Source organism: Nanorana parkeri, unplaced genomic scaffold (assembly GCF_000935625.1).
Source record: "Nanorana parkeri isolate BGI_ZX_2015 unplaced genomic scaffold, ASM93562v1 scaffold163, whole genome shotgun sequence".
Classification (NCBI taxonomy): Eukaryota; Metazoa; Chordata; class Amphibia; order Anura; family Dicroglossidae; genus Nanorana; species Nanorana parkeri.
In genome coordinates this window covers 1509627-1522136 of record NW_017306431.1, presented here as the reverse complement: position 1 = coordinate 1522136, position 12510 = coordinate 1509627, and the positions used below count along the sequence as shown (strand labels likewise).

Sequence of the window (12510 nt, the reverse complement as noted above, 5' to 3'; positions counted from 1 at the left end):
AGATTGAAATCCACCTTGCCTCCGGGTTTGAACAAAGTACTGAGTTATAAGCCATTTTTACAATGAAAACATAGTTAGCCCAAAAGGATTAGATGTGCAGAATAGATCGATAGCGACCAGCATATGAGAATAAGTATTAGATAATATAAAGGAATAAGGAGAACGTATATGGCACTTATGTTGGATTATTCCTCAAAAAAATCAAAAAGATTTAAGAAAAATTGAGAAGATTTTTTCACTGATATATAAAAAACCGTATTTACATTTGTATATGTTTTATTAAGGTAACAATGTATGAATCAATCATCAAAGAGATATGTTTGTACTTGCGATATAATGGTATAGAGATCATATGAGCATTCCATAGGAAATTTAGTAATGTGCTGTCCCCTGATGTATGGTGTTCGTGCCCAATGGACTGGTACTCCCACCACACTTTATTATTCCACTCTATGGGGGGCCTATGGACTCCATTTCAGTAAATAGCTATTTCAATTTTGTATAAACATTCAACAACCAGGGAACACACACTGCACTCTCCTCTGAGTGCACAAGTATTTTGTAGACCCTGATGGCCCACCTCGGACCGTTGTCCCTAGGTACCAGGGCGGCAGTGGGGTGTAGGCATAGATATACAAGCATGCTATCAGAATGCCACCATAGAATGTAGATTCTTCAGAGTGAGACTCCATCAGCCACCGTGGCTGGCTGTATCGCTGACTTCCCGGGTTGCCATGGTGGCGGCGGGACGCCGGTGTACTGCGCAGGCTCTCTGCGCAGGCGCGGTAGGAATCCACACCACCGACGGACGTCCTAACACACGCAGGTGTGGGGCGTTCTGTCGGCGATGGGGGCGGTATCACTGGCTTCCCGGGTTGCCATGGGGGGCGGCGGGACGCCGATGCAATGCGCACACGCGGGCCCTCTGCGCAAGCGCAGAGGGAATCCACACCGCCGACGGACGCCATAACACACACAGGTGTGGGGCGTTCCGTCGGCGGTGGGGGCCTTATTAGGGGGAGGGCAATGCCGTCCAAGAAGCATAGGAGCCAGGGATGTCAGCCTGCTTGTGGGAGACATTAAGGTAGCTGTGACGGACCGGATCTTTGTGACCTGCACAACAACCTTCCACCTTACAACCAACAGATGCCAGGTACGTGCACCTCTTAATAGTTACAATGAAGACATACACTCACATATACTTTGTGCACTGACACACTGTAACCAGGTATACAATGACCCTTGTAATACAAAAACTTTCAGTTGGAAACCCCACTACAATAGGCAGGGGATTGAGATGGGGTGAGATGCTGCATAATTGCCCTAATAGTTTTGAGTTTGGCACTTTTTATTTAGTATTGCAGACCACTGTATGTGTGGGTTGGGGAGGGGGGTTGTTTGTGAGGATAGGAAGGGGAATGACTTTGTACACCTTCTCACCAGTATCACACTCCCCTATTTGGGTTGCGACACATAAGAGGGAACTGTTTAAATAAATCAAATCAATTAATTATTGTGACACTCTCCATTGAGATGATTAACCAAATGTTTATATTTTATGTAAATTTTATTTAAACACATACTACACTTGGACTCATCAGGACTGCACATATCAGTCACACTGCATACCACACATATCTCAGGAGGTCGTTGGACACGGTTTCATATCACATTCAACCTTCTCTCTTTATATTTAGTTTTACTTTCACTAGAACCACACCATTTACTCTAATTATATATATTTATATATATATATAAAAATTTGACACTCACTTTTTCTCACAGTAAAGGATCACATAGAACCCCGCATGGAGGATTCACTTATATAATTATATGCACTGTTTTATATAGGGCACATACATATAGATGTATATATAGGCACATATACAGATATCATGAATGAAGGAATTTAATGACAAGTATTCAGCTACCTCTTTAACTCTGATTTAAAAGATAACTACATATAGACTTAGAAAAATGGTCACAAGCTATGGGATGTTTCTTAATGCATCAGATGCATAAATACTAAAGAATTACAATCACATGAAAAACAGGTTTGTGGATGCTGGAGCACAAGAACACCACAGGACAGGCATAGGCAGCCCCATCTTCCTAAGTGGACGTGCAGTCCCTCCTTCCCACTGCGACCCCGCGGCCTCCCTTGGACATGGAAAAAACAATAAAATTGAACGAAATACTTAGATTGGAGGATTTATATCCCCCTCTATACTCCATATAGAGAGTTCAAACCATACCAAGCCACTCCAACTGGGTGGTGAGTAGCTGATCTACGCTGGTGTGAATGGTGGTGGGACCCTCTCCGTTGGGTAGGAATACCCAGTCACATTTCTGTGTATAATATATGCACTGTATATAACTATGATGGACCTATGAGCAAACTGTGGATATGTGTTGATCAAATTGTATGGTTTCTTACTAAGGTAGGTCACAATCCCCTGAAGAAGCCAAGTCGTGAAACGCGCAGGGATTTGACTTGCATTATGTATTTGATCCAAAATGATTATGTCCAACATGTACAATAGGTGGATGCACTTGGTCTAAACATAGTTTTTTTAGAATTATTTGCAATTTTTATTCCTGTATGTACACTTACAACATGGGTGTTATTTAAAAAAAAAAAAAAAATTTCTACTAAACTTCAAGCCACGGTGTCATATCTCTCACAAACCCCAGTACTTTTCTGCTTTTGTTGTAACTAATACCATGCTAAGCCTATATTTAGGGTTTAACATGGTACAATTCCGTAGCCCCCTTCACCCTGGAGATGCTACCCCGAGTCCCCTCTCCCACTGCGGCAGTGGGACACAAAGTTCGGAATGGACTATAACAGGTGCAGGTATGCCACTGCACTTGTGGTGCATTGATAAGTTCCTCCAGCTCCATAACCGTCAGATCCATACCTCCGTATAGACCTGGAGCAACAGCCTGCAGGATCCTGTGCATTGCACTTGTCATCCATTGACTGTGGCTACAATGCTTTTCAGGCTCCAGTGCCAAAAAATAAATGCATGTTTTTTTCTTTTTGCAATGTGTGTGCATTTATTTTTTCACAAATAGTGGAATATGCCTTTAAGTTTTGATTTCTTGTTCAGCCTTCCAGATGCTGCCTTACTCCATTTTTGCTGCTGTCGGGCTACAGTTGGCTTGATGCCGCTACAGCCCAACAAGAGATTTAGTGCCAGAGGTTGTTAATCCCAGCTTGAAAGCATCCCAATTAACTGTATTTTTATATCCAACATGGTCAATACGCACTGTAATTGGCCTCTAGTCTTTGTGTACATGGCCTAGATTCTTTGCCACAAAACCCTGTGCTCTAAAAACAGGTTTATAATCCCGGGGGGCACGCGCTGAGAGGTCACCGTCACATTGGCAGGATGAAGATTCCCAGGCTAAGTCCTGCAGAAAGCCCGAGCAGAAGCTTCCTGCAAGATGGGCTCATCCCCCTCGGCTCGTGATTGCATACTGTCACAGCGATGACCCCCTAATTCCCAGCACAGACAGAAGACATGCAGGGAGTGGAGACTGCCGTGGTTACTGCACAGGGTACTGTTCATTATTATGCATTTATGTAGAAGAACATATATTATATATAGGTCACTGAGCACATCACATCAGGACAGCCAGAGCAGAGCTTAAAATCTAATGGCCCTAAAAGCATACTAAACATGTCCATGTGATTCAAGGCTCCCCACAAGCTAGCTGTCTGGAAACAAATACATGAAATCACTAGCTGTCAAACATTAACGCTGACTGGGTTGCCACCAAGAAGACCAACTTGAGCATAAATTTGCTTTGGCAAGGACAAGCATCCTCCTAAAAAGCAAACCCAGGATTGTTATAGGATAGCTGCAGGTAGTAGGGCTCATGCACATGGGCATTGGTATATTCCCGCCCCATGTACAGTGAGGGAAATTTTGCAGCAAAAGATGTATTTGCTATTTTATTTCTTAATGAGCAATTTATAATTTTATCTGATTTTTGGCCAAAATTCTGATTTAAAGCCTTACTTTTTGGGGAAGGGTTAAATTTCTATCTACTAGGCATGTCTTGTAAGTGACATTGTGTTGTTCTCTGCAGTATTCTCCAGTATTCCACAGCAGCCTGATGAAGTGCCTCATAAGCATGTCAGTGATGCTCTAGGCTCACAAGTGGGCTAAATGACACTCGGCATCATTCAGCCAGGAAAAGGAGCAGTGCTGGACCACTGAGGAAGACCAGTGTGGCGCAATACAGGAGCGGCTTTAAAGACTTTCCCAAAACATGCTATTTGCAACATAGCAGTAAAGTCGTCATGGTCAAAAAAAAAAAAAGTTCCACCTACTGGTTGCAAGTAGTAAAACACAATACTCATGTGCAATACTTCAGATGTATCTGAAGATGAAAACCTAATTTTATTACTGATCAATAAAAACATAATAAAGCTACATACAGTCCTGAATAAGGATGGATTTAAGAATTGCTCTTCTTTAGAACCTATGTCGATGGTCTCAACTCAAAAGGGCTTTGCATTCGCATAGAAGTCTAACTCGCTTGCAGCAGATCAAATGAACTTCAGAATGAGGTCAACTGCAGGTCCATTGCACCAGTTAATGAATTCTGAATAATCTCAGAAGCATCTTAGGACTGATGTCATTGACACAAAACCCAAAGCTTGTCAACACAGACCATTAAAAGTAAACCAGGATAAGCAATTATTATCTAAACACAAGAGGTAGGTGTCATTTTACTTGGATCTTAGTGTGATTTGTCCATTTCTTTCACATCTGTGCAGTAATTCAGCACAAGATATTTCCTCTGTGCAGGAGCTTCCTGTAATAAAGATTGGTCACTGCTGCTCTCTCCCCTTGTGCAGGGTGACTGGTCTGGTCTCCGCCCCCTCATTGCTGCTCTCTCCTTGTGCAGCGTGACTGGTCTTGTCTCTACCCCCTCCTGTAGTGGGTTGGGCCTGCTGGGTCTCTCCCACATCTCTGCACAGGCTATATGCAGCACACAGTGATAGGTCACTGGTGATTTAACAAAGCAACACACACCACACACACCACACACACACACGTTGTGCCCATTAAAGAATATATTTAAATAAACATAATTTTAATGCTAGTATCCCCACCCCCCTTTCCCAAAAGGAGGGCATTTAACAATAGCACTTTTGATTGAAGTTTATAAGTGTTTTGATGCATATGATTCATAGTGATCTGGAAGAACAAGCACATCCAGCACTTGGATGGAAATCACAGTGTCGGCCTGGGCGTCTAGCACATTTATGAGTAAGTGTACTCACCAGAGAGAGCAATACAAAATAACAAGAACTAGGGCGTCAACATTAGACACAGCAATCTTCATTTTAACACGGCATTCTGATGAGTGCTTCAGAGGCACTGAGGCAATCTGCTCCATGCATTTTTCATCAGGATGCACCCAGCGGGATGAAAGGGAGGCGCAGCTAGAACTCTTTTCACACCTTTATAGAAGAGAGACTTTACACTTTTTATGAAGAAGACCGAACTTCACTGAACAGTGTTTAATTTAGGCCTAAAATTACTAGAATTTTAGAACTTAGACACAAGCCAAACTTCAAGGTCCCCAGGAGTATGATGGAGGAATTGTTTAGACCAAAGGTTTGTGAACCAAGGTACCACTGTACAAGTCTGGATAATAAGCTAATTTACCACAAAAAAGCTACCCGAAACCTTGAGGGCCCATTCACACCATCCATGCCCTAAACGCACTGGATCGCATAAACAAAGCCTCCCCGCGTTCTGGGGTGGGAAGGGGCATAATGGTGCCATTTATTTCAAAGGCACCGGAGACACGACTCCGGCCCGCAGTGCAATTGCCCGCACCAGCACGTGTGGTACCGCAATGCACTGCGTTCCTGTGCGATTGCAAAAAATCATGCAGGCCCTAAAGGTGTTAAGTTAATTAGAATGCTGAACTGCAGTCACCACGTGGTGCCTACAGGTTCCTGTGCCGGTCCTAAATCATTCCCCGTGTCCATATGGAACTCCTTTGATCTTAGTCCTGGACTTCAAACAGGGCTTTAAAGCGGACCTTTATCCCCTTTGACTAAAAAAAACAGCAAAGTGTTCAGCTCTTAGTGTGCACATGAGTTCCTACATTCATTGGTTAAACAAACACATTGCTTTCACTTACAATTATTGGTTAAGTGAGGCACTGGTGATGTAGCCCTGGCCTCACAGATGCATCCTGAGAAGGCTACATCACCAGTGCCTTCTTGGGAAATCTCATCTGTAAACTGCAAAATCTTGTGAGATCTCAGGGCAAAGGCATTTTATTTCCCCCTGAGATGATCAGTGTTCCACATGTTCCAGGAGGCAGATCCAGAGTTTCAGGAAGTAAAGGGAGATGGATTCATCCGCCCTTAGTGAAAATGGCCACCGTGAGAAGAATGGGGAGAAAAAAATATGCAAAAAATACAAAGCCGGCAATTATCTATCTTTCTCCTTGCAGACAGACATTACTACACATTTCTAAAAAGGTGGCTTTGCTGTCATTTTGAAGACGGGGGGAAGATCTTCTTTGCTTCTTCTTGAAGCTGAGATTAGGTCCCTTGCCTGCTGTACAATGGAAAAGCGCCAGAGAATTTCCAGCACTTGACAGTTGAATGACAGGAGGGGCTTATTCTCAACTCAAGGCTGTGTGTACAATCCGGGCCTAGGTTTTAAGAATCACCATAAAGAGATCCAATGGAGCAGATATTGAAAAAATGGCTAACATAGGTCCATGCAAGAACCATAAAAAGTCTGCACTTGAGCAGTATCCTTATACTCTGGGCATTTTTTTTTTGTCCAAATTTCATTCCTTTTAAGTTTAGAACATCTTTCAGGATTTTATTATCTGTGGCTCCATCCCTTACTTCTAAAACCTGTGCTGTCTCCTGCTGGACTACACAACCCTCCATGTTATGGAGATTAGGAGAGAGGGGGATTTGTATACCAGCAAAGGAAAACTGTCTCTGCTGCATTGAAATCCTAAATCAGTGTCATCAGCCAAGCCTGATTTGTCAGCTTGCGACATCGGTTAGGAGCTCATTGGATTTCTGGCAAGAAGAACAGGTATTTTTCTGGCCTTTGTTTTTAAAGTGACAGCACATGGGCAAATGTGTGTGTATTGCATGTGCAAATGTCTATGTACTGCGTACACTTCAAATTGAATGTTTTGACCTGTGCAGGTCATAGAAACAGGTTCACTTTAACAGTACTCACTGACCTTTCCTTCGCTCCCCTGTCTCTCTTTTCAGCTGAAGCCAAAAAACTCTAAGCAAGTGAGTTCCTCTAGTTTAGGCTTACACATGGCTGAGGACTATCCCTCTCCTCATGTGACAGTGCTGGACCAATCACTAAAAGGAACAGTGCTGATACACTGAATAAATAAGAACATACTCCTTTAAACCTGAAAGTATAGAGCATTTTCTTTTCTCTGGTGGCTGAGAGAAAGGGGGGTGCTGCTTAAAAAGGGGGGTATAAAAGCCTGTTGATTTGCCCTCCCTGCGCAAAGTACAGGTGCGGTTAAAATGAAATGATTTAAAAAGGACTATATTTTTCCCTTAACATTGGCATTACGAAATCTCTTTCTGCACCTCTGTGAAGCCTGCCAGAGCTTAAATTCAGTTTAATTCAGGATTAATTCTGCATTCTGCGCACTTTCCAGCTGAGAAGCAGAAAAACTAATTAATACTCCCCGGGCTTCGTTGCTCGTTGAAACACAGCTTCAGCCTGCGCCAAGAAAAGATTATCCACCGAGAAATCTCATTCATTTTCTTCCATTTGTTTGTATTATCATATTGCGGGGGCATCTGTGCCCGCGCTGGCAGTTTCTATATTTAACATCTAAGAAAAGGGGAGACGGGCTGCTCACAGAGGCGCAGCCGACACGGCCTAATATATTCCCTGCAGGATTCTGACAGCAAACTTAAAAGGATCAGGTCGTAGGAGAGAAAGCACGTGCCGAATTTAATGGCTGAAAACTTCACATAGCGCAACAATACGACAAAGTAACAAGGAGCAAACTACGTCAGCCGAGGTCAGTGTTCAAAAATAGCTCAAGATCCAAGCCGTCAGGGAAGGATAATTATCTTTTTATCTGCAGAAGAACTTTGCCGAGATAACTGGACACAAAACCCTTATAGAACTTTGGAAAAGCAACTAACTTTCTTAATGTTTAATAGGTCCTTACACGTCAAACAGCCACGGACATTTGGAATAGTATAAAGAGGACCTGTACTGTGGAAGCCATGCTCCACAAAAGCAGGCAGAAGTCAAGAAGGACTAGTCGCCAGTATTGCCAGTGATGTCCCTGCAGCTGATCTTTCCCCATGACTGACTTCCCATACCTTGTTTTGCATTAGGTCTCTGTGTGGATGCAACCATTGTGGGAGAGGAGCGGGGCTTTGTTTACTCATGTCACAGGGGCCCTCGGATGACTAGTGATCTCATAAGTAAGGAATGACTGGATAATGTAGGACGTTGCTTGTCTGCAGGACCTCAGGTGCAGCTTTCTCTCCAGTAAGGAGAACAGTGAGCAGCACAGTAGTGACACCACCAAATCTCACTTCAAATCTCCTGAGACTAGCATTCAGAGGCATAACATCAACTTTCTAAAAACAAAGGGCCAGTGCACTGTCCTTAAGATTTTAGGGGGGCCGGAATGTGGTCATTGAGAGCAGAAAATGCCCCAGGCTCAGAGGAATTAAACAATGCCTCAGACTTGGTGGTCAGTGATAATGGAAAAAAAATGAATACCTAGAAGCTGTGGTCAGTAGGGAGAATGAATAATGCCCCACTGTTGGCGTCAATAGAAAAAAAATAGTGCCCTATCTTTGGTATCAGTGGGAAGAATAGTGCCCCATGATTGGTCATAATGGCAGGAATTGTGCCTTATTCTTGGTGTCAGTGAGGGGAACTGGGCACCATTGTTGGTGTCAGTGGGAAGAGTTATGCCCCATCGTTTGTCTGTGGAAGGAATAGTGGTCCCTCAATGCTGTCAGTGGGAGGAAGAGTGTCCCAAACGCCAGTTAAATGTATGAAAAGGGCCATATCGAGCCCATGGGCGACAGTTTGGGGACCAAATTAAATAATCTCACACTGCAGATAGGAGGCCACAAAAAGGAGGGTTAGGCACAGTCACATGTCAGGAAACACATTGTTTCCCTTTTACTTTATTTCCTGTAGGGAGAAAAAGCTTCCATTACCCCCTGCAACGTCATTACCAGGCTTGTAAAGTTCTTGCAAGGGCAGCTGCTGAGAGCTCAGTTTCTACTGACATATGCATGCCCCCAGAACTACACCTCCATAAACACAGTGTGTGGACAGGCTCTCTGGAGTCAAAGCATCAGAACTGTTTTGTAGGTAAACCATGTTCTGCTAGAATATTCAAAGTATATATATATCTGTGTAGCACAGGATACACTACTGACTCACCTTGAAAAGCCGTGGTAAGACATCTGCTGGCTGTCCGCGTACTACAAATAATCGGGAGCCAAGCTTCCGTAAATTGGAATCCAGATCTTCCAGAGACTGAAGGAGCAACCTGAGGAAAACAGACAGGACTTAGCACATAAACTTATGAGCAACGCAAAAAAGAACCTAAACGGTAACTCCGCTCAGACCAGGTATTTCACTGTGTGGCAGATGTTGGAGAGTTTAACCACTGTAATTATATTTTTCAAGCACTCAAGCAAAAAGATTCCATGTCTATCTATCTTCAGTAGTTAATACCAGGAGTTTCATTCTTACTGTTGGATTTTTAATTAATTTCCTTTTCAGTGGCTTAAATGGACAACCCACTTAGCCTCTGCTGAATCTTTATTTGTGGACTTCAACCACAGCTTTATTTATGAAGCAGATTGCATATGGATACAACGACCTCAATAGGCCTGTGCACAGGGCTTAAAGTGACATTAAACCCTCAGATTTTTTAACATAAACCAATACTGTAATGAGTGCCTTACTGTAATCCATGGTTGTTTCCCTTCTCTTTGCTGCTCTTCCTTTTAAATCTGTATCCGTTCTCATGCTGGGCAGAACTTCTGTTTTGCAGCAGACTGCCTTGTCTCTGGAATGGATACACGGTGTCTGTGTATACGTTTCTATTGGCTTGTAACCTGAGCCAGCACTACAGGAAGAGGCAGTCAGCTGCAAAGGGAAGTTCTCCCCAGGCATGAGAAGAGATAAGGATTTAAAAGGAAGAGCAGCATATAGAAGGGAAACAACCATGGATTACAATGAGGCACACATTACAGTATTGGTTTATGTTAAAAAAAATCTGAGGGTTTAATGTCAATTTAACCCCCAGAACAAAGGAAAATCCTGTACAAAGCCAAACAAAAGAAAAAAAAAAAAGGTTTTGTCTGTGTGAAAGAGCCAAACACTGGGAGTGTCTCCTGCGCTGACATGCCAAGATGTACAGCATGGAGGCCGACCCCTTTCCAAAATGTGACTTCCGGTACAGACACAGATTGTATAAATTATAACTTGATTGTTATCCAACGAGGAATGTGCCTGGAGACAGAAAAGAGATCCGTACACCAGGCAATGTGCTGCTCACCCTCTACTTACAAAAAGTCACCATGTGTCATTTAAGGACACACCAGAAACTCTCGCACATTCACACACACACTCACACACACACACACACACGTGCATGAGCCAGGTGACACCCACTGCTCAAATATCTGATGTTTGTGATAATATTAATATGAATTTACATTAATATGGTAAAAAAGACCCAGTCGGACTATAAAAACAGATTTCCCAAGGAATAGAAGATCTCTTAGGCTGGGTTCACACCTGGGCGTACTATAGGCGCGTTTTTTTCTGCTCGTTTTTTTCGTTCAGTGAAACGCACGTTTGTATACCTCCCTGGCGGTATGATTTTTTTTTTTTTCTTCCAATGCCTTGTGTTCCCTTCCTCTAACCCCATGTGGCTACAGCACACAGCAGTTAGGTCAGGTTCAAAGGATGGAACCAAAGGGCACAGCAGTTAGGTAAGGGTCAAAGGATGGAACCAAAGGGCACAGCAGTTAGGTAAGGGTCAAAGGATGGAACCAAAGGGCACAGCAGTTAGGTAAGGGTCAAAGGATGGAACCAAAGGGCACAGCAGTTAGGTAAGGGTCAAAGGATGGAACCAGAGGGCACAGCAGTACATTAAGGGGAATTTATCCAAACTGGAGCAGTTGCCATGACAACCAACCAGTTTCTGTCTTTCACTTGCACAACTTAACTGAACAAATAAAAGATAGAAGATGGTTGGTTGCCATGAGCAACTGCTCCAGATGTGATAAATTGCCCCTAATGCCTTTTTTGTTTTTTACATAGACCTGACAAACCATTTACACATCGGGGCACGCAATGCCCTACACATAATCATAGTCCCAGCTGAAAAGTTCTACCAACGCTACACAACTTGGTTACACAGTAGATGAAGATCCAGCATACACGGATATTGGAAAGGTGAAGGAGAAAACACGGCTGCTTCAACTTCCCAAACACTGGTCCTACTTTGTAATACACCCCTGGCAGAAGGTTCTCGAGCGAGTCTTGGCACAAACACGGTAGGTTGGCCAAGACGCAGAGTTACAGAAATAAAAATATAACTCGTGGTTTACACGGCTTATGTGAGGAGTGGAAGAACACAGCAAGCTGTGAACGAATCCTAAAAGGCGTTATGTTGATATACTGAAATCAAAATAAATAATAATAGGGATGTTCACCGTCCCTTAAACCAGGCAAGTAGCCTCTTCCGCTCCCCCCCCCCCCCCCCCCCCCCCGGCAAGGGATCTCTCCCACAGAGAAGACTCCTCCTCCTGCTCTGTAGTTCCTCCTACAGAGAAAAGACCCCACCCCTAGGCCTGCAGCCCTTCCCACAAGGACGAGTACCTTCACACTGGAGGGTAGTGGAGACCTTTGACCCAGGCAAGTAGCTTCTCCCACAGAGAAGACTCCTTCCGCTGACCTGTAGTCCCTCCTACGAAAACAAACCCCTCCTCCCAACTGCAGACCCTCCCACAAGTACCAGACCCCCTCCCCATGGTCTCATAGACTCAGTCACTTTTCAATGAGGGTTCTATGACCTCAGTGCGTACCCCAATATGTACAGACACCCCACCAATGACCACTCGCCCTCCCAGGTGGCCGTTACACAAGCCCCGTCACGTGTACTGCCCTCTCAGGTGGCTGAGCTCTCACCTCCACCGGTTCACCCCGCCGGAGGAGGCGGAAGAGGCGGCGAACCAGGGGTCCAGGATATAGACGCAGCGCACACAGCAGGCCCCCCGCAGAGCGGCCAGCAGAGCCGGGTTGTCATGGAGCCGCAGCCCCTTTCGGAACCAATGCACCGAGCTGACGGAGGGGTACTCCATCCCCGGGTCCAGAAGATGGCGCTTCTCTTTGGGGTGCTGTGTTCCGGTCACTCTCCAAGCCGTGTTGTGGTCCCCTCCGCTGTGTCCCTCCATTCCGGTCTCCGCTCGCT

At 44.3% G+C, this 12510-nt stretch overlaps 1 protein-coding gene across 1 annotated transcript in view; it reads right to left on the bottom strand.

The window, feature by feature from the left end:
- Positions 1 to 12510, bottom strand: part of CRY2 (cryptochrome circadian clock 2) — a 29762-nt gene extending 17252 nt beyond the window's left edge. Inside the window, exons 1-3 of the mRNA XM_018554511.1 lie at positions 12486 to 12510; positions 12228 to 12392; positions 9462 to 9570 (exon numbers count right to left, since the gene is read on the bottom strand). Coding sequence (XP_018410013.1) covers positions 9462 to 9570; positions 12228 to 12392; positions 12486 to 12493 — 282 coding nt within the window. The 5' untranslated portion in view covers positions 12494 to 12510. The remainder of the gene's footprint in view (positions 1 to 9461; positions 9571 to 12227; positions 12393 to 12485) is intronic.